The sequence below is a fragment of the Canis lupus genome, chromosome 14 (genome assembly GCF_003254725.2).
Source record: "Canis lupus dingo isolate Sandy chromosome 14, ASM325472v2, whole genome shotgun sequence".
Taxonomy (NCBI): Eukaryota; Metazoa; Chordata; class Mammalia; order Carnivora; family Canidae; genus Canis; species Canis lupus.
Window position 1 is genome coordinate 55,092,016 of NC_064256.1, and position 19,218 is coordinate 55,111,233.

Here is a 19,218-nt window from a genome sequence, read left to right on the forward strand (position 1 = left end):
TAAAATGTGATTCTGTTGGACCAGGGAGGCTACGATGAGATAGAAATCCTTTGAAATGATATTAAGAGACTTGGTTAGATTTCCTTCCAGTTTTCTGTTAGGACACAGGCCATGTACAGCAAAGCTGTTACTTAGGAAGATGTCATAGCAAATGTCAGGGTGTTGGAGGTGTTGGTGACTTCTTACAGCCTCCTCTAGGCTACAAGACAGAAACAAGCTAGGCCCAAGCTGGCTCATCTGAGAGGAAAAGGATCCATTGGGATCGATCAACAGTTTTGTTAGGAGAAGCCTTTTCTACCAGTAACCAGAAATACAAGGAAGTGGAAAGTCTGCTGATTATGAAGACTGAACACTTTGTCTTTTAGTAGATGTTGTGTGTTGGCTTGGAATGGAGCTTTCAGAGGGAGTCAGAGAAATGGGAAGGTATAATCTCTCAAGATTCGTGCTGTGTACCCCCTACCTGACCGCTTCTCCAAACCTCTCATTTCAAAATACCATAGCCTGGGATTGGCCCAGTGGCAGGGTGAAGGTTTCACCATCTCCGGCTGTTCTAAGACAGTGGCCCAGAGCAGGCAATTAAATTGAGGATAGAGGAGGTAAAAACCCAAACTGGTTGCTAGAGGTATATTTTACTTGACAAAATGGCAGATTGTATTTTCCAAAGATGATGAAAAATATCTTCCATACCACATTCTTACTCTGAGATTTTGATATTCTTCCTATTGCAAAGTGAGGTCTATGTCCCCTTGACCCTGAGTGGACCTCTGTGGCTACCTTAACCAACAGAATTAGCGATTGTTATGCCATGAGACTTAGGAGGCTTGTTCTGGAAAACGTATTCACTTCCACCTTGCTCGCTTGGGATAGTTATTCCTGAAACCCAGCTACTGTATCTGAAGCAGTTCAAACTAACCCATGACAAGAAAATAGATGGAGAAGCCATGTGTAGACGTTCTAGTTGGCAGTCCTAGTCAATGGCCATCACCAACCAGACACACGAAGATAACTTCAGATGATTTTAGCTCCCAACCACTGAGCCATCCCTAGGTTTCAGGTCTTTGAGCAAAGGCTCCAGACATAATAGAGTGAAAGATTTATGAAGCATAATCTTAAGATCCTTAGGGGCCTCCTGTGGGTAAAAGGTTATATATAAGTCACTCCTCTAGAGCTTTCTGAAGTCTTAACAAAGGCTCCTACACACCACTCTAGATTTGATCTTTTTCTAGAAGTCTTCTCTTAATTCTTAATTTAAAAGTCATTTGCCTTATGGAATTACTGGGTATAAGAAACTTTTATACTTTTCAGCCGAGGAAGTACCACTCCTTTTTCATGTAACAATGCCAGGAGTTCATCCCTCCTCACATTTTATCATAGGCAGTAGAAAGAAGCCAGGTGGTATTTTTGATATTTTGCAGTCCTCAAGTTCTAGGTATTTTCTATTTTCTGCCTCACTTCAGACAATAGTCTTGGCAAACTATCTACTACTGTTTAGCAATTGCTTGCTCTTCTCCAGCTTCTAGTAACATTTGCATGCTTTTCTTGAAACCCTTGCTGATGGCCTCCTCAAAGTCCTTTAATTTCAGCTGTCTCCTAAAAGCCCTTTAGATTCTCAAATTGTATCCTCAAGTCCCTTTGAGTTTCTTGTCACTTCTACCCCAAATCAATGCCACATGTTTCAGATTTTTGTTGTTGTTTTGTTGTTGTTGTCGCTGTTGTTTTGGAAGGACCCTACTCAAAAGTTATTGTAGTATTTATTGTTTTATAACAAGCTACCTGAAGCTTGTTGCATAAAATAGTCATCTTCGTGGGCTTGGAAATTGTGTGGACCAGGAATTTGAACAGATCAGAGTGGGCGGGTCTTGTTCCATGATACCCGGGACTTTAGCTGGAAGCCTTGAAGGTTGGGGATTACAAACTCGCTTGGGATCAAAATCCTCTGGAAGTGTCTTCACTGTGTCTGGTTAATGATAGCTGTTGACCAGGACTATCAGCAAGAACAACTACATATGTTCTCACCATGTTGTTTTTTTTTTTTTTCTGCATGGGCCAGTCTTAACTTCCTCACAGCATGGTAGCTGAATTCCAAGATTGCAGACAGCAAGGTGGAAATGCATGACACCTTTCTGAACTAGCGTGTTCCCTAGAGGGGTAATCCAGCAGACAAGGGTTGTTCAAGACCTGCACATTCTAAGTGTAAGACTGATTCTAATAGGATGCTAGGAGAGACTCTCTAAATCCTTGGTTTATAAGTAATTACAAAAGCTTGGACTGAAAGGGACGAGTTAGTACAAGATACAAAGAGGGGTTTGGACTTCCAGCTTTTGCATGTAGGAGGCAGGTTGAGAAAATGACTCAGATGCAAACATGAAGTGGTTTTGATGGAAAAGGAAGAATGATATAGAGAGCAGGACCAAGATCCCAGAGGGTGGAGCCAAGATCTGTGCACTAGGAGTAGAAATGAGTCCTAAATCAAAAGAGTAGGAACATGTGGCTAGTGGAATTTCAGAATTGCTATGGAACAGTGGTTGTTTATGTGGTTCCCGTTTTATTCTCTTTTATTTATTTTATTTTATTTTATTTTATTTTATTTTATTTTATTTTATTTTATTTTATTTTATTCTCTTTTAAAAGGGACCCTCTATAACAGATACTCTAGGACTGCCCAGTATATGTTGTGAGAAATAGAGAATTTATTTCTGTAGTCCAGAGTCTTTCCGACAAAGAAGAATAGTATTCAAAGAGCTGCAGTCATTTAACCACACCTGAGGAGCACCACCTACACTGGGACTGGATTTAGGTGACAGATACTAGGCTTTGAACTAGGAGACTTGAAGATCTTAGAGGGTGAAATAAATCATTGTATTTGGCATGTGGAAGGGATGTGAATTTTTGTAACAATAGGGCAGGGGGTAGAAGATTATATTTTTCAAAGATTGTAAGATCCCACATACTTTTCTTAAATTGCGATTTTGATACTCCTCTCATTAGAGTGGGGTCTATGTCTCCTGCATTTAAACTAAAGCAGGTCTCTCTGACTGTCTCAAACCATAGACCATGATAGAAGTGACACTATATGACTTTATAAGCCAGATCCTTAAAATGCTATAAATTCCATCTCACTCTCTTGGAACACTTGTTTTTGTTGTTGTCATCGTCTATTTATTTTTAATTTTTAATTTTGAGTAGAGTTGACATCCAACGTTACATTAGTTTCAGATGTACAACAAAGTGACTCGACTTTTTTTAGATGTTATGCTGGGCTTACCACAAGTGTAGTTACCATGTGTCACCCTACAACACTAATGCAGTATCACTGACTTTATTCCCAGTGCTGTACCTTTTATCTCCAGGACTTATTCACTCCATAATTGGAAGTCTGTATCTCCCACTCCCTTCATCCATTTTGCCCACCCTTCAACCCCTTCAGTCCCTTCCTCCTGGCAACCATCAGCTTGTTCTCTGTACTTATAGGTCTGATTCTCCTTTTGGTTTGTTTATTCATTTTTCTAGATTCCACACGTGCATTTTTGAAACCCAGCCAACATATCGTAAAGAAGTCCAAGTAGCTAAGAGAGGCCTAGCTAGAAAGGAACTGGGGACTTCCACCCACAAATATTTTGAGGTTCCAGCTGGCAGCCAGCACCAACATGCCAGTCATGAAGCCATCTTACCGGACCCTAGTCCAGCCATCTCAGCTGAGGTTATATGCAGCAGAAACAAAGGATCCTTGCCTTTCCTGTTCAAGCTGTAGATTTGTAAGCAAAATAATTTTTGTTGTTGTTGTTTGAAGCTATGAAGCTTTGGGATGACTTGTGATACAACAGTGGATAATATATTTCTGGAATCATCGAAAGAAGTGGTTCTCAACTGAGAATGATTTAGCCTCACAGAAGACATTTGGCAATGTCTGGAGACATTTTTGGTTGTCACAACCAGGGCAGAGTGGTACTGGCATCTAGTAGGTCAGGGCCAGGAATACTGCTAAACATTCTGCAATACATAGGACGGCCCCCCTACAACAAAAAATTATCTGGCCCAAAATGTCATTGGTATCATGACTGAGAAATATTGATTTAATGTTCCCCTGAAATAAGCCTGGGAAAGTACCCTATCACTCCTTCCCTTACGTTATCTCAGATATCCCAATCCTCCAAAAAGGTGCCCTTATGGTGAAACAGCTCTCCAGAAAGAATATCTCAAACAATGCCTTTTAAGAACTTCACCTTAGGGGATAATAAATAAGGTAAAGCCCCCCGAAAAAGTAACAATCCAGTGTATCTACAATGAAAGCAAAGTTAGTGAAAGTTACTAACAGTAAAGTTAGTTTTTATATTCCCAATTCTGTAGGAGTAGTGTTTGCTGTGAAACAGCCACAGATAGCTACTGTTTGTTTTCCAAGTAGGGGTTTTATGGTGGCCATGTTGCTTTTGTTCCCCCACTTTACTAGGTCAAATAGTGTCCCTCCAAAATCCATATCCCCCTGAAACCTCAGAATGTGACCTTATTTGGAAATAGGATTTTTGCAGCTGTGATTAGGTAATATGAAGTCATACTAGGTTAGGGTGGGCCCTAACTCCAGTGACTGGTCTCTTCATAAGTGAAAGAAGAGAGAGATTCAGACACACACACACACACACACAGAAAACAGCCATGTGAACATTCCTCAGGAAGGGCTCATGAACACTGTATTTCCTGAGTTCTATGTTCATAAAAAGTCTGTGCCCTTTAAACCTAAAAGTCACCTCATATAAAATCCTTGGCTTACACTCTCTCTCTTGAATATCTTTAATATGTTACTCTTTCTTCTGATCTAGATTACTGTAGAAGAATTCGGATGATAAGATAATTTTCTTCTCATTATAAGTCATGTGCTTTTTAAATCTAGATATCCAAAGGACTTTTGCCCCCTATTCTTCAAAGTCCAGTAATTTTACAAAAATAAGTCCTGGTGTTGGTTATTTTGAGTTAATTTAGGGACGCAGTACAATCTTTCAGTATCTAGTTCTAAATATATATATTTTTAATTCAGGAAAGGTTTTCTTGAATTATGGTTTTTAGTATTCGTTCCTCTGACTTGATTTTCTTCTTCGGGGACTCCTTCTATTCATATGTTCCATTGTTTTATCCTATTCTCAATGTTTGTTATTGTCTCTGGAATATTTTCTCTTTTTTCCTTAATTTTATTTTGGTTTTTCAGGAAAAAAAAAAACTCTCTTATTTCCCTATTTTTCTCAGGCATCATCAGTTTTGCCCTTGTATTCTTTTTTCATTTAGTTTTCACTTATGTATATTATTTTTTCATTTCTAATTCCTTCCTGAGTTCCATCATTTCTCTTCTGAGTTTTTCTAATTCTGCTTTGTGTAGTTCTTTCCTGGAATGTGCTAACTTTTTAATATCTTTCAGCTTGTTTTAAAATAATAGCTTATAGTTTTGTTCTGTTTTGTGGACTCATCTTTCTGATATTCTTTCATTATCTGTAGGGAAATTATTCAGCTCCATTTTCTCTTCTTATGATACCTTTGTATTTGATTTGACCTCAATAATTTACTGTTGCTCATTTTTATGTGACAATAACTTTCCTAAACTTTCACAAACAGGTAGTTTTCAGAAAATTGTGCCCCAATTCAGATAGCTCCACCTTCCCTTGTTTTTATGAAGTGTTAAAAAATAAAGCAGTGCTGTTGGGATTTCCTGACTGTTTCCCTCTCAAGTTGTTGAGCACTTAAAAAATGGCTGGTGTGACTGAGGAACTGAATTTTAAATTTAAGTTTATGTTAATTAATTCAATGTAATTAATTAACATTTAAATAACTACAGGTGGTTACTGGCTACCACAGTAGAGAGTGCTTCTCTAGCCTTGCACTTTCCAACATTTGTTCGGCTTCCTCTGTTCTGTTTGATTTTCCTCAGTGTGCTTCTTATTGTGGGTCATTCTGCAAGAGAGTCATGAAGGGTCAGTTTTGAAATATTATGATGGTGAGACTGCTTCAGCCTCTTTAATCATTCTTAACTGTGTCACCTGCTGTTATAAAAAGCCACATTTTTAAAGAATAACCGGGAAAAAATACAATGAATAAAAGACACGTTTTAAAAGAATAACTGGGAAAAAGTAAAATAAGTAAGTGGGAAACATCTCCAGTTCTTCTGTCCATCAGACACCACCCTATTGCTTCCCTTCCTCTTTTCACAAAATTGTGTGTACATACATGTACACACAATTGTCTTGTGGCTCTTGGTGGTTTGCCCCTCACTGCATCTATTTTGGGGTTTATGTAGATACCTCATCACCCAGTTTTATTGCAAAGGTTGCCCATGGGCTTTTGATTTTGCTACCCAGTTTTTTATTTTGTTTTTTAATGTGGGTTTTCAGAGAGATCAAAAATTACGCTGTCACTGTCCCATCTTCCTAAAATGCTCTGAATAACATTTTTAAAAAAGGTTTTTCCATTAAGAAATATGTCATGGTCATCATGGAATATTTTTTTTTTTTAAGGAAAGAAGGAATCCCCACGGATTCATCAATCAAAGACAAACCACCACTGACATTTTAGTGTATTTTCCTCATGTTCCTTTTCTGTGCAAAGTATTTTTGCATAGTTGTGAGCATAATATATATATGTGTGTGTGTTTGCGTATACATATATATAAAGATCTGTTTTATTTTGTTCCCATAACATAATAATTGTTCATTATTGCGAAAATTCTTAAGTATTATCATTTAGACACTATGATTAATCTATCATACGGATAATTCATTACTAACTTAGCCAATGCCCAGTGTTTGGTTAATTCACAAAATTTTACAGGTAATAGTTTGCTCTGAGATATGTTGGTAATCCCTACAGAACCATGCGTAATCCTATACTAGCTGCTAATGAACAATAATAGCTATAGCAGTGGCATAGGAGGAGTTCCTCTAACATGTGTTAATAAGTGATTACCATTTCTAAAGAGGACTCCTGGGACAACATTAATTGAGGAGAGAGGTGTAATCATCTCTGTTTTGAAATTTTACCTGACTTTGTAGAAAACTTTCCTTTCCTTAGTGTTTATTTGTTTACTGTATGTGCCTCTCTATATACGTATATGTATATGTGCATATGTATGCACATATGCCTGTGTATTTATAATCAGCCATCTGAATCTCTAGCCCACATCTTTCTTTGGACCCCCATACTCAATCCAACTGCCCTCAAAAAATCCCCAACGAAATATCCATTATCTTCCTCAGTCGTCCTTTCTTTTTTTTTCTTACCTTATTGAGTTAGATCTACCAAAGTGTTCACCCAAAATAGATTCCTAAGAGTCATTCTAGACGCCTTATCTTCCCTCCTTTCAAATCAATCAATTCCAATAGTTTCCATGTCCTTAGTATCATTGATTACCCCTTCTAACTCTCCATACCCTTTGTTACTTTTACTTTGGCCCTCATCCTATTTCAAGCTAGCATTTCCCAAATTTGCCAATGATTTCCTTTTTGTTAAATCCAATGGGGATTCAATCCTTCTCTACAATTTGACGTCAACTAATTTCTTCTTTAATTTCCTCTTGGTTGCTGGAACTCTATTTGAAATTCTTTTCCTTATGCTCTAATTGGCTCTCATCCTCTTTCTGTGCTTCCCTCGCTCAGCTTTGCTCAATTGTAGTCATTTTGATACTCTCCCTTATTTTTTAGTGTTCCATGCTGATCTTAGTCTATTCATGGCTTTCAATTATTTAAATATGGAGGCTGCTGAATCCTAAGTTACCATTTTAGTCCAGCTCTCATCTCTGACTTCTATTTGGATACTTTGCTTCATATCCCAACCTCAAACCCATTATACTAAACACTGAGCCCTTTATCCCCACCATCCCCCAATGAAGGCACAACTAAACAAGACCCTGTCCTTCATCATATATTTGAGCTTTTCCTGAACTGTCTATATTGGTGATCAAACCAGAAACATGTGCGTTGTCTTCTATTCGTTTCTCTGTCATCAGTTACATCTAGTCAACAATGCCAGTTCTAACTCCTTAATATCTCTCTAGTTTAACACTTGAATTGCTAACTGAAGACTCACAATCTAATCCTCCTAACTCAACGCTTCCCCACCTCGATTTGATCTTCTATAATATTGGCACAGTAGATTCCTGATAGAAATCAGCTTCCATCCTTGCTAATGATACAAAGTGTTGCTGCGCTGAGAAGAAAGGGAGAAGGTGGAATTTGATGGCTACTTAAAAAAAAAAAAAAATGTATCCAGATCTTTTTCTTAGTGTCATCTCTGAAATCTCACCGAATAAGCCCCAAATTTAGGTCATGACATTTGTTTGATGCCTTATTTAAACTATTTTATTGGACATTTTCCATCTCTTAAGCTCCCTGAAAGAGGCCAAATTGCCTTGTCACAGCTAAGCCTCCTATACCCAGTAAACTTTGGAGGGGCCCAAATATTTTAGGATGGTTTGGGAAAATGGAATGGGAAAGTTTTCTTCAACTGAGTTAGAATGAAGAATTCACGATCCATCTTGGTCATTCCATTTTTAGTTTATTAATAGAATGAGGAAAACATGCACATTATAAATCAGTGCTCTGTTGAACAATGTTAACAAACAGCCAAGTGAGCAAAGGGTTGAAAGTGTTGACCAAACATGAGTTTGGGGTGTTTTCTGTTACCAAATTTTCAGAGGTAAAGGAAGAGACATCTGTACCTTGATACCTACTTTTGGGGGAGATTTTTTCCTTTTTTAAAATAGATGCCAGATGAAGTCACCTCTTGTCTGTGCAGTATAGTTTTTTGTCACCACCACAAACTGAAAAAGAAGTGGACTCTTCTGTCTTTTCTCTTTTCCTTAGTCAACACACGGTGTCTAGGTCCCCAAAGAGGCTGGGGGCACTGCTTAGTCTCATGAGCGCTCGCTCTGCCCCCAGGAAGTCGGGCAGATGCCGACAGGACACTTCTGGGGTCCTCAGTTCCCAGTAAAACGAGGAAGCTGGACTCGGTAACCGGGGATCCCTTCCAGACCCACTCCTGTGATGTTCACGCGCTCCCCGTGGAGCGAAGCCCTGAGCCTCGCGCTGCCGCCTGCGCCCACGAGTCTCCAGCAGAGCCCAGATCCGGAGCCTCCCAGGCCGCTCACTGCGGGGAGGGGGGGGGGGGGTCACAACCCTCCCTGGCGCCACTGCCACTCACCCCATCCCTGTTTCTGAACCACTGGGTGCTCAGGGAACACGTGGGGGGCTGTGGGGCGAGGGGCTGGGCCAGGCCGGGGGGACAGTGGCCTCGGGGCGCAGGCCCGTCACCGAGTCCCCAGCAGTCCCCACCGTCGCGTGTGTCCCCACCTCCACCGCCGGCCAAGCGGGCCTCGACTTCCCCCCGAGCCCCGGCAGGTCCCCCGGCCGGGCGGGCCTCGACTTCCCCCCGAGCCCCAGCAGGTGCAGAGCGAGCCTCGACTTCCCCCGAGCCCCGGCAGGTCCCCCGGCCGGGCGGGCCTCGACTTCCCTCGAGCCCCGGCAGGTGCAGAGCGAGACTCGACTTCCCCCGAGCCCCCGCGGGTCCCCCGGCCGGGCGGGCCTCGACTTCCCCCTGAGCCCTAGCAGGTGCAGAGCGAGACTCGACTTCCCCCAGCCCCGGCAGGTCCCCCGGCCGCGCGGGCCTCGACTTCCCTCGAGCCCCGGCAGGTGCACCGGCCGGGCGGGCCTCGACTTCCCCCCGAGCCCCAGCAGGTGCAGAGCGAGCCTCGACTTCCCCCAGAGCCCCGGCAGGTGCCCCCGGCCGGGCGGGCCTCGACTTCCCCCCTGAGCCCCAGCAGGTGCAGAGCGAGCCTCGACTTCCCCCCGAGCCCCGGCAGGTGCCGCGCGGGCCTCGACTTCCCCCCTGAGCCCCAACAGGTGCAGAGCGAGCCTCGACTTCCCCCAGAGCCCCGGCAGGTGCCCCCGGCCGGGCGGGCCTCGACTTCCCCCCTGAGCCCCAGCAGGTGCAGAGCGAGCCTCGACTTCCCCCCGAGCCCCGGCAGGTGCCGCGCGGGCCTCGACTTCCCCCAGCCCCGGCAGGTCCCCCGGCCGCGCGGGCCTCGCCTCCCGGGGCGCGGCCCCGCCCTCCCTGGGGACCCGCGGAGGAGCGGCGGCGCCCGGTGATTGGCGGCCGCCCGCGCCGCCCGCTGCCATTGGCTGCCCGCGCCTCTTTGTTCCCGGGCCCCGCGGCGGAAGTTGGACGGCGGCGGCGGGCGGCGCGGGCGGCGGCGCTGGAGTCCTGGCTGGGTCCCCGCGGTCCTCCCCGCTGCTCCTCCCCGCTCCCGGGCCTCCCGGCCTCCCGGCCTCCCCGGTCCCCGCGGCGCAGCGGACGGCGGGCGAGCTCGGGCGCGAGGTCCCGGCCCCGCGGACATGGAGCTGGAGGCCAAAGTGAAGAAGGTAGGCGGGGGCGGGGGCGGGGGGGGGCCGGGGGGGCACCTGCGCGGGCGGGGCGGGGCGGGGGCGCGAGGCGGCGGGTCTCGGGCCGCGGCCCCGACGGTTGGGTGCGGGGAGGGCGGGTCGGGCACCGGGCGCGCCTCGCAGCCTCCGGGAGCCTCCCCCGCCCCCCGCGCCCCGAGGTCGGGCCCTCCCGCTGCGCTTCCCCGCTCCCGCAGCCCGACAAGTGACTGTGCGCTCCCTTTCCGTTCCCTTTTCTCCCTTGGTCCCCCGTGCACCGCCCCCCCCGTCGTGCCTCCTCGCTCCTGGAGTTGGGCCGCCGGCAGTCGCCTGCCACCGTGACCCCGGTCACCCCCCCTCCCATCCCGTCCCCGGCCTTCGGGACTCGCAGCCCTCCCTGAGCCCTCGCAGCCCTCCCTGAGCTCCCGCAGCCCTACCTGAGCCCCCATAGTCCTACCTGAGCCCCCGCAGCCCTCCCTGAGCTCCCGCAGCCCTACCTGAGCTCCCCATAGTCCTACCTGAGCCCCCGCAGCCCTCCCTGAGCCCTCGCAGCCCTCCCTGAGCTCCCGCAGCCCTACCTGAGCCCCCGCAGCCCTCCCTGAGCCCTCGCAGCCCTCCCTGAGCTCCCGCAGCCCTACCTGAGCCCCCATAGTCCTACCTGAGCCCCCATAGTCCTACCTGAGCCCCCGCAGCCCTCCCTGAGCTCCCCATAGTCCTACCTGAGCCCCCACAGCCCTCCCTGAGCCCCCGCAGCCCTACCTGAGCTCCCCATAGTCCTACCTGAGCCCCCGCAGCCCTCCCTGAGCTGCTCCTACCTGAGCTGCTCCCTGCCCCGGGGCAGCCGCACGTGGGCGCCCGACTGTGACCCCGCAGGAACGCTGATGTCACATTCCAGCGTGACCTTCCCTGGGAAAGGTCTCGTTCCAGGGAATCGTGCCTGCGTACCTTGCAGTGACTTTAAGCTCGCTGTCCCTTATCAAATAGGGAGAGGGAGTTTTGCAGAGAGAAAGGAGGGGGGAAAAATCGAACCTTAGTTTTCTTCCCTGACCCACGAGGGTTGCCAAAATTGCCATTATTTCATCTTCTAGAGACGAAGTTCCCGACTTAAGCATTAATTCTGTTTCATGCCCCAGAACTGCACTTTTGAAAATGTAGGCAAATGCAAAACTCTCAGGTTGGGAGTTGAAACATAAAAACTTGGCAGTAGAAAAACCGTTTATCACGTAAGGCCACACCTGCCACTTACAGGGAATCTAAGAAGAGGAAAGCATAATGTAAGAGTAGTGTGATTGCATTCTCCTCTCTTCCCTTTTGGTTTCCTGTCCTCTTAAATGACACAGTACTTTTTGTTGACCTTGCCTGGCACTAGGACAGCTTTTTGTTTGCTGCTTAGTTAGCCTTCCATTCGTGAACACTGCTCCTTTGCTCAAGTGGGTAAGAGCTACCTAATACCTAAAATTTGAGGAGTCTTCCCTGTGCCTATACATATTGATGCAAACACTACTTTTTAAGAGTCAGCTTCCTTTTGGAGAGGAAGGGACGGATGGGTGAAGCACAGAGGATTTTTTTTTAGGGCAGTGAAACTATTCTGTATGCCGACTACCATGGTACGTACCTGTCGGTACAGAACGGTAAAAATGCATAGAATGAACGACAGACACCAAGAATGAGCCCGAAAGTATTTGGGGGAATAAGGATGTGTCAGTGTAGGTTCATCAGTTGTTAACAAAGGTACCACTTTGGTGCGGGATATTGATACTGTGGGGAGATATGTGGGGGCCCCCTGGGGGGTGGGGGGGGCGGGGACTTATATGGGAACTCCATACCTTGTGCTCCAATGTTCCTATGAACAGAAAACCACTCTGGAAAAGGAAATGTACTTACAAGGGGGAAAAATCAGCATTTAAAAGTGATTTTGAAATTATTGGAGATAAAGAAGAAGTAATTCTGAGGGAGAAAGTCCAAAGTTAGGAATGAATGCCCTTACAAGGGAAAAATTCAGACATTATTCATAAACAATTTCCTTAGCTTTAAAATGTGGATTATGATTTTTAAAGATGCCCTTAATGTATGGTATAATTCTTTCATCTCCCCTTTAGTGTAAAAGGCTATCTTTTCCATCCAAGAATCTTATCCTTTTCTCTGATTCTCCTCCTCTCCTTCCTTTACCACAGAGAAAAAAAGACTCTGTACATTTAAAGATCTTACAATCCCATGAGAGTAACAAATTCTTGTTTCACTACCTTGTCATTCATCACTGCTGATTCTCAGGGCAGAGTCCTCAACCAGGAAATTGGAAACTACTAAAAAGACCCTCAGAATGTCCAATTTGACTGCCAGCCATAACCCTCTCTGTGCCTTTGTTAGGACCCTTGACAGACTTGAGGTTCTGTGGGTTTGACAAAAAAACCTCCCAGTACAAAAACTTTGGAGATTCCAGGAATACATTTTACAGTTTCGCCATAATCACAAAAAGAAACTTCATTCCTTTTGGAAATTGTTTTCTAACACACCAGAAGAAGGAAACATCACAAGGTGTTATCTCTGGTCTACGAGCAGAGCCTTCTCACCTTATTTTGGAAGCTAGTTTTCAAGTCTTCCTTTTTTCTGGTTTGGGTATACAAGTAAAGTAATACCTTTCAAAAAGCCAGGTTGGAAGTTGGAACAAAGACACAGCCATTTAAATAAAACTGTTTTGATGTCTGTTTTAAGTTATGTGGCAATTTTTTCTAAAGCCCTTAGACTCTTGATTTCATGAGGCGTTTTCCCCAGACAGATGAAAAATGTAACCTTTTTTCCCCATTAACATTCGGTGTAAAAAGAATTAAAGAGGACTGTTTAGGCAACTTAGGCAGATGATACTGTTATAGGATTCTTGGTTTACAAAAGGAGAACTTGGTGTCCACATCATTTGCACAGATTTGGAGTAATTACCAGTTAAAACCCACCATCACAAAGACAAGGGATTTTTATAGTTAGATTTTGCTAGATTTTGTTTTGTTTGAAGCAAGTGAGCGGTTGCTAGGATGTGAAGCTAGTTTGGTTATACAGAGTTTTTGTTTTAATAATATTTTAGAGTGGAATTTGACTTTTATGTCTGTGCCCTGTCTTCTGAGTTATTTGTCTAGATCTCTTCCTTATGTTTTATGTCTCTTCATTATAATTGACTTTGTGTAATAGAGCCTATGTCTGCTTGGAAAAAAACAATGGCCTTTGAGAAGCAGAAACAGAGTCTCGTTTTGTGGTGAATGGTAAATCATGGCCCACAGCCAGCTGTTTTCCTCTTTTCCTTTCTATGTTACTCTCCCATGAGAATCACTTTTTTTCCTTTAAAAACATACCAGAGAGAAAGAGAAGTCCAATAATTTCCCGTATGCTGCCTGGAATTGCTGCAGGGCGTTTAATTTTACACCTTATTCATTTTTCGTCTCCTTTCTAACCTTTGTCTTTTGATCCTTCCTACTAAGGCCTTACGTATTTTTCCTGGGACTCTCTTCTTTGTTTCTTTAATTTTATTTTAAAAAGGTGAGATGCACTTGAACAACTACAGGTCACTAAAAATCCTCTTTCTCAGCATCCAAACTTGTTTTAAAAGCTTCTGTCATTAGCCAGAGAAACAGTGAAACCACGTGATTGCAGTTGGAAAGAGTGCTGAACCACAAAGATTATTTCCATTAGGAATCAGAATGAGACTTTTCTCTTAGGTGGCCCTTGATTGAAGCAGAAAAGGCAAGTAAGTGGTGACCTGGATGTTCAAATCTACAGCTGGATTCTCGGCGTGAAGCCATTCTTGCAGCGAGAACCATTGGCAAGGCTGGGGGTAATGGGAGGGCAAAGTACTGCCAGGGCTCTGCCTTAGAAGCACTTGCTCTGTCTCTCAGAACAAGTACAGAAGAAAGTGGAGTGGTCCTCAGCTGGGCTTTTATCTCTTCTAACCCATGGGGTGATTCATTACATTAATTGGATATGAAAAGTCACTTTCTCTACTTGCCCTGAATATTGGTTTGAATAGAGCTATAGTAGGTTTTCTATTGATTTTGTTCCTTTATGCTCTCCCATGAAGGAGAGTTGGGGATTTATATCTCTGCTGGCTGTTACCGTGTACCATCACCTCACCCCTGGACTTTGGGTTCTCATCTACAGTACTAGATATTACTCACCCTTCAAGACACTCACCTCCTCCCCACCATGCACTGTCCTCCAGGAAATCCTTCTTGTTCCTAGCTAGATCCAAAACCTCTGTCTTCTGAATTCTTAAAGTGTGTGTTACCTGTGACTCTTAGGACATTCATTCCTTTCTCCCTCTAGAGTATGATTTTCTTCTTTCCTAGATTGTAAGCTTCTTGAGCAGTGATTTCCTATCATTATTATACTTGATTTACCATTCACCACCATATTATACTTGTATCATATTTATACTTGTATAGTTTTGTTTGCTGTTCAAAGTTTTGTTTGCTGTTCAAAGCAATCTTATGAAGTAGACCTTAGCCTCATTTTAAAGACAAGGAAGCAGGCTTAGATGGGTTCTGGCAGTTTCAGATTAACCTATGATCTTGAACCATAGTCTTCCTCTTATACCCTTATATTATACCTTATACCTCTTATACCCTATATTGCTAAATATATGTTGAATGAATTACCCTAATATAAAGAGAGAAACAACCTAAAGTGCATGTCAACATTTTTGTTTTAAGGAATTATTTGGAGGAAGTGGTTTCTATTCCAATACAATTACCACCCTATTGGTTTTCTGTGTTTTATTTATACTTTATCCATGTTGTCTATTTGTCCTTCAATGTAAGTTGCCATAGACCTTCTTTGGATAGAGACAAAGTCTAAATGTATTGTGAAAAGGCACTTCTCAGAGACTTTTATAGACTTTCTTTTATAAAGAAATTTTATAAGCTTCAGTAATATTCTGGAACATGTCTTCTAGGATTCCAACAACTTTCCAACTTTTGTTGGGAGCAGTGGTAATGCTGCCTCCTAGCTACTTAATATAGTCCTTGAACAACAGGGGCCCTGCATTTAGTTCTCGGCTTTGGGATATCAGTGACATCCGGAACTGTATAGAGACACTCATGGGTTGGGCTGTAGAAGAGTCCATCTACCTGCTGAATCCCAGAGTTGATTGAAAGCCTTACACATAGCGTGATAGGCTAACCCTTCCCTTCCCCCAGTAAACAAAGTGCTCAGAGTTCCACTAGAACAGCAGACCGGATAGATGAGAATAGAGGTTTAGAAAGGAAATTAATCAGTGCTCAGAGGAGAACTCTTTTGTTGTTGTTGTTGTTGTTGTTGTCGTCGTCATTATTATTTTAAATTTCCCATTCTTGATACAAGAAGATCTATTAAGAAGCAGTGGGAATCACCAAAATGATCATCTATTTCACGAGGTTCTCCCCACGCTCCAGGATTAGATCAGCGTTGGGAGCATGAAATTGCCTTGGTGGAGCGTCAGAGAGCGACAAGGCTTCCTCTGAGAGCCCTACTTAGAAAGAGAACGATGAATTGGCAAAAGAGGACGACTTCCTATATTCTTTGTTCTGGGAACTATAAGTAGGAATACAGTTTGGCCCCATTCTAATTTGAATATAAAGTTTTGATAGAACATATTACCACAGTGTGTTGAGAAATAGAAAAGGTCAGTAAGCACCTAGAATATGTAAAGACCTGTAGTATATGGAAAGTTCTGTAGTCTATCAGCTTTCTCACTTCTGTTTATCAGTATGAAGATGAAAACGTCACTCTGAGCTGAGTTAGTAGATCTTGGTCCACTCTAGCTTTTGTGATGTTGGCCACTTTGGTTCTCAGTTTCCATATCTATACAAATCAATAGGGGAACCAACTGATTTCTGAGATTTTTTTCAAACCCTGTGGTTCCTTTTGACTTTGATAAATATTATTAGTAGTCTGTCAAGCATAATAATGTTCCACAGTGCTTCAAAATCACACAGGCCACAAATATGTAATTATGTATGATTTTAATAAAATAGTATAGTGTATAATGTTATGCAGTTCTGTGAATTCCATGAGGAAACCTATAAATTAAACAAGTTTTAAATAAATTTTAGCTATTTTCAACTTGCTTTTGCTTAATTTACCTTTATAAGATTTGTAAAGTATTTGAAGACCTTAAATTTAATTATTTAAATGTGTAGTATGAAGTTTCAAATGCATAATAAACTGCTCCATTAGCATAGGTCAAATAATCCTAGGTGTGATATATCACTCACCTTGGTATTTAACTACAGGAAAATGAAAAAATAATGGAGTTTTTATTGTCTTTAAAATTTCTCTCTTCCAAAATAAGATGATTTATTTAAAAATTATGAGTGCTGCATGTGCCTAACGCTGGCCTAGACTCTGTGGGTATAGTATGACCAGAAAAGGTAAGGTACCTTGTGTCGTAGAATTAACACTCTTACAAGGAGTGATAGAGCAGAAAAGTAAATGTCAAAATAAGTTACCAAAGCACAAGTGGGATTATACCCATTAATATAATATATAACTTAAACATAGAACGGCTTTCGGGTCAGAAATACACTAGATTTCTGATAGTGAAGGGGCAATTTTAGCATGATTCATGGTGTTGGTTCCTGGTTTTGCAAACTCTGTAATTAGGAATTCTTGATTATTTATCACCAAATGGAAAAGGCCTGAGAAAGCAGCTTTTTTGTATTAGAATGTGAAAAAGCTCATACATGGATAAGGGTGTAATTAGTTACCATTTTAAGCCTGTAAAGTTACACAAACTTCAGTCTTCCTCCTGGTTACAGATGCCCTACAAGGGTCATTCCTGGGTTGTGTTTTCCGTTTGCAAGCATTACTAGTCTTTGTTTGATAACTACTGCCATGAAACTATGATTTTTTTTTAAATCTCTTTAGATCATTAATATACACTACCTACAGAAAATTATTTTGCTCTTTACAAGGTGGTGAGATTCAGGGAACATTCATAAATTATGAATTATGAAATCAGCTTTTTCAAGGAGAGGAAAACAGACTAACCAAATTGAAAACAGGTTTCAAACTTCATGGATTTTTAAGATTTTATGGAAAAATAATTTGATAACTGATGAGTTCACCCCTGCTCTTTGAGTAAATGTCCATGTGTGAAAATTTGCCTTAAGCATTGTTATTAGAGGATTAAATGTAGAGGTTATGCTTTTCAGCTATCCAGCTCCAGTCTTTCAATTTCCTATAAAAGAGCTCCAGTCATATTTGGAATTGTTTTACCTGTTTTTTTTTTTTTTTTCCTAAGTATCCAATCTACTCAACTCCCTACTTAAGTAATAGGAAATTAGGGAGATAAGAGTTTGTATGACTATAGTTTTCTAATGCAAGTTCATGCTGGGCCCCTAAAATGACTTCTTAGTTGCTTTTCTCTTTCTTCCTTCTCAGTCAACCACTATAGTTACTACTCATTGCCTCTGACAAAAATAATTAGGAAAGAACAGAAGGTGATAGAATAAAGAACCACAAGAAACTCATGAGTTATATTTTGAGAACATGCTATGGAAGTACTTCATTTCTGTCACACTGAGTTCAAGGATCCTAGGACCCTGGGATCATGGCATGAGCCAAAGGCAGACACTTAAGCCACTGAGCCACCCAGGGGCCCTAAGGTATTGCTGCTTTTATTTTGGTCAGATTCTAAAAAGGAGAAGAGCATAGATTATCAGTTTGTCTAGTCCTTAGGTATTCTGCTAAGGATGCAGGGCTTAACTGGGTTTGAGCAAAGCTTGAAGGGGAAGCCCTATGTGAAGGCAGGCATTGAAGACTGCTGCGATCTCATCTCATGAGACATGACAGCGAGTCTGTTGCTAACAAATATATTTAATCTCTGCAATGCTGGATCATCCTCAAGGCAGAAATGATTCAGCCTGTGTTTATTATTGTGACATTCTGACCACTATGCAAAACTATAAAAGAGGCCGAAAGCCCAACACAAATGCCTTGGTGCTGAGTCCATTAATAAGTCTGTAGCCACAGGGAACTTGCCCTTGCTTTGTTTGAAGATAAAGTGATGTCATGTTTCATCGCAAAATGATCATGAATAAGTCAGGTGAAATTTTTTGCTCCTTGAGAAGAACATCTGAAAGTCTTGATAGAGTGAGTCACAAAGTAAAAGTAAAGAATATGTTTTCCTTTATGAGGAACTAACCTACGATAAAAATATTGGGGATTAAACAAAACAAAGTTACCCTCTGTTTTGCACAGAGAATATTAAGAGGGCAATTTATTTATTTTAAAGATTTTATTTATTCGTGAGAGACACAGAGAGAGGGGCAGAGATGCAGGCAGAGGGAGAAGCAGGCTCCCTGTGGGGAGTCCGATGTGGGACTCGATCCCCGGACCCAGGATCACGACCTGAGCCAAAGGCAGACTCTCAACTGCTGAGCCACCCAGGTGTCCCTAAAAGGGCAATTTAAATGTAAGGTCACAAAAACTCCATTTCTATCAATATCACCTGTTGAGCTTGTAGCCCCCAAACACTGTGACGTCAGCTTTGGTCAATAAAAGAAGGGCAGCCCGGGTAGCTCAGCAGTTTAGCGGCACCTTCAGCCCAGGGCCTGATCCTGGAGACGCGGGATCGAGTCCCACGTCGGGCTCCCTGCATGGAGCCTGCTTCTCCCTCTGCCTGCATCTCTGCCTCTCTCTCAGTCTCTCTCATGAATAAATAAAAAATAAAATCAATAAATAAATAAAAATAAAAGCAGGCAGGCAACCTGAACAGATATGTATGTTAACTGCATGCTGGATAGAAGTAAGTGCTGTGACACAGGGTTGCTCAACACACCTGTGGGAAGAAACCACTTTTTTTTTT

At 43.0% G+C, this 19,218-nt stretch overlaps 2 protein-coding genes across 15 annotated transcripts in view; one reads left to right on the forward strand and one right to left on the reverse strand.

The window, feature by feature from the left end:
- Nucleotides 1-11,590, reverse strand: part of TFEC (transcription factor EC) — a 221,330-nt gene extending 209,740 nt beyond the window's left edge. For 8 of the 14 annotated variants that reach the window (XM_025464726.3, XM_049093841.1, XM_049093840.1 and 5 more), the window contains exon 1: nucleotides 8,705-9,321. The gene's annotated coding sequence lies outside the window, so the exon portion shown is untranslated. Of the gene's footprint in view, nucleotides 1-8,704; nucleotides 9,322-11,168 lie in introns of those variants that run through there. The other 6 variants (XM_049093837.1, XM_025464724.3, XM_025464730.3 and 3 more) reach the window with 3 other exon arrangements.
- The window catches only part of TES (testin LIM domain protein), a 47,494-nt gene continuing 38,444 nt past the window's right edge, over nucleotides 10,169-19,218 (forward strand). Inside the window, exon 1 of the mRNA XM_025464737.3 lies at nucleotides 10,169-10,391. Coding sequence (XP_025320522.1) covers nucleotides 10,365-10,391 — 27 coding nt within the window. The 5' untranslated portion in view covers nucleotides 10,169-10,364. The remainder of the gene's footprint in view (nucleotides 10,392-19,218) is intronic.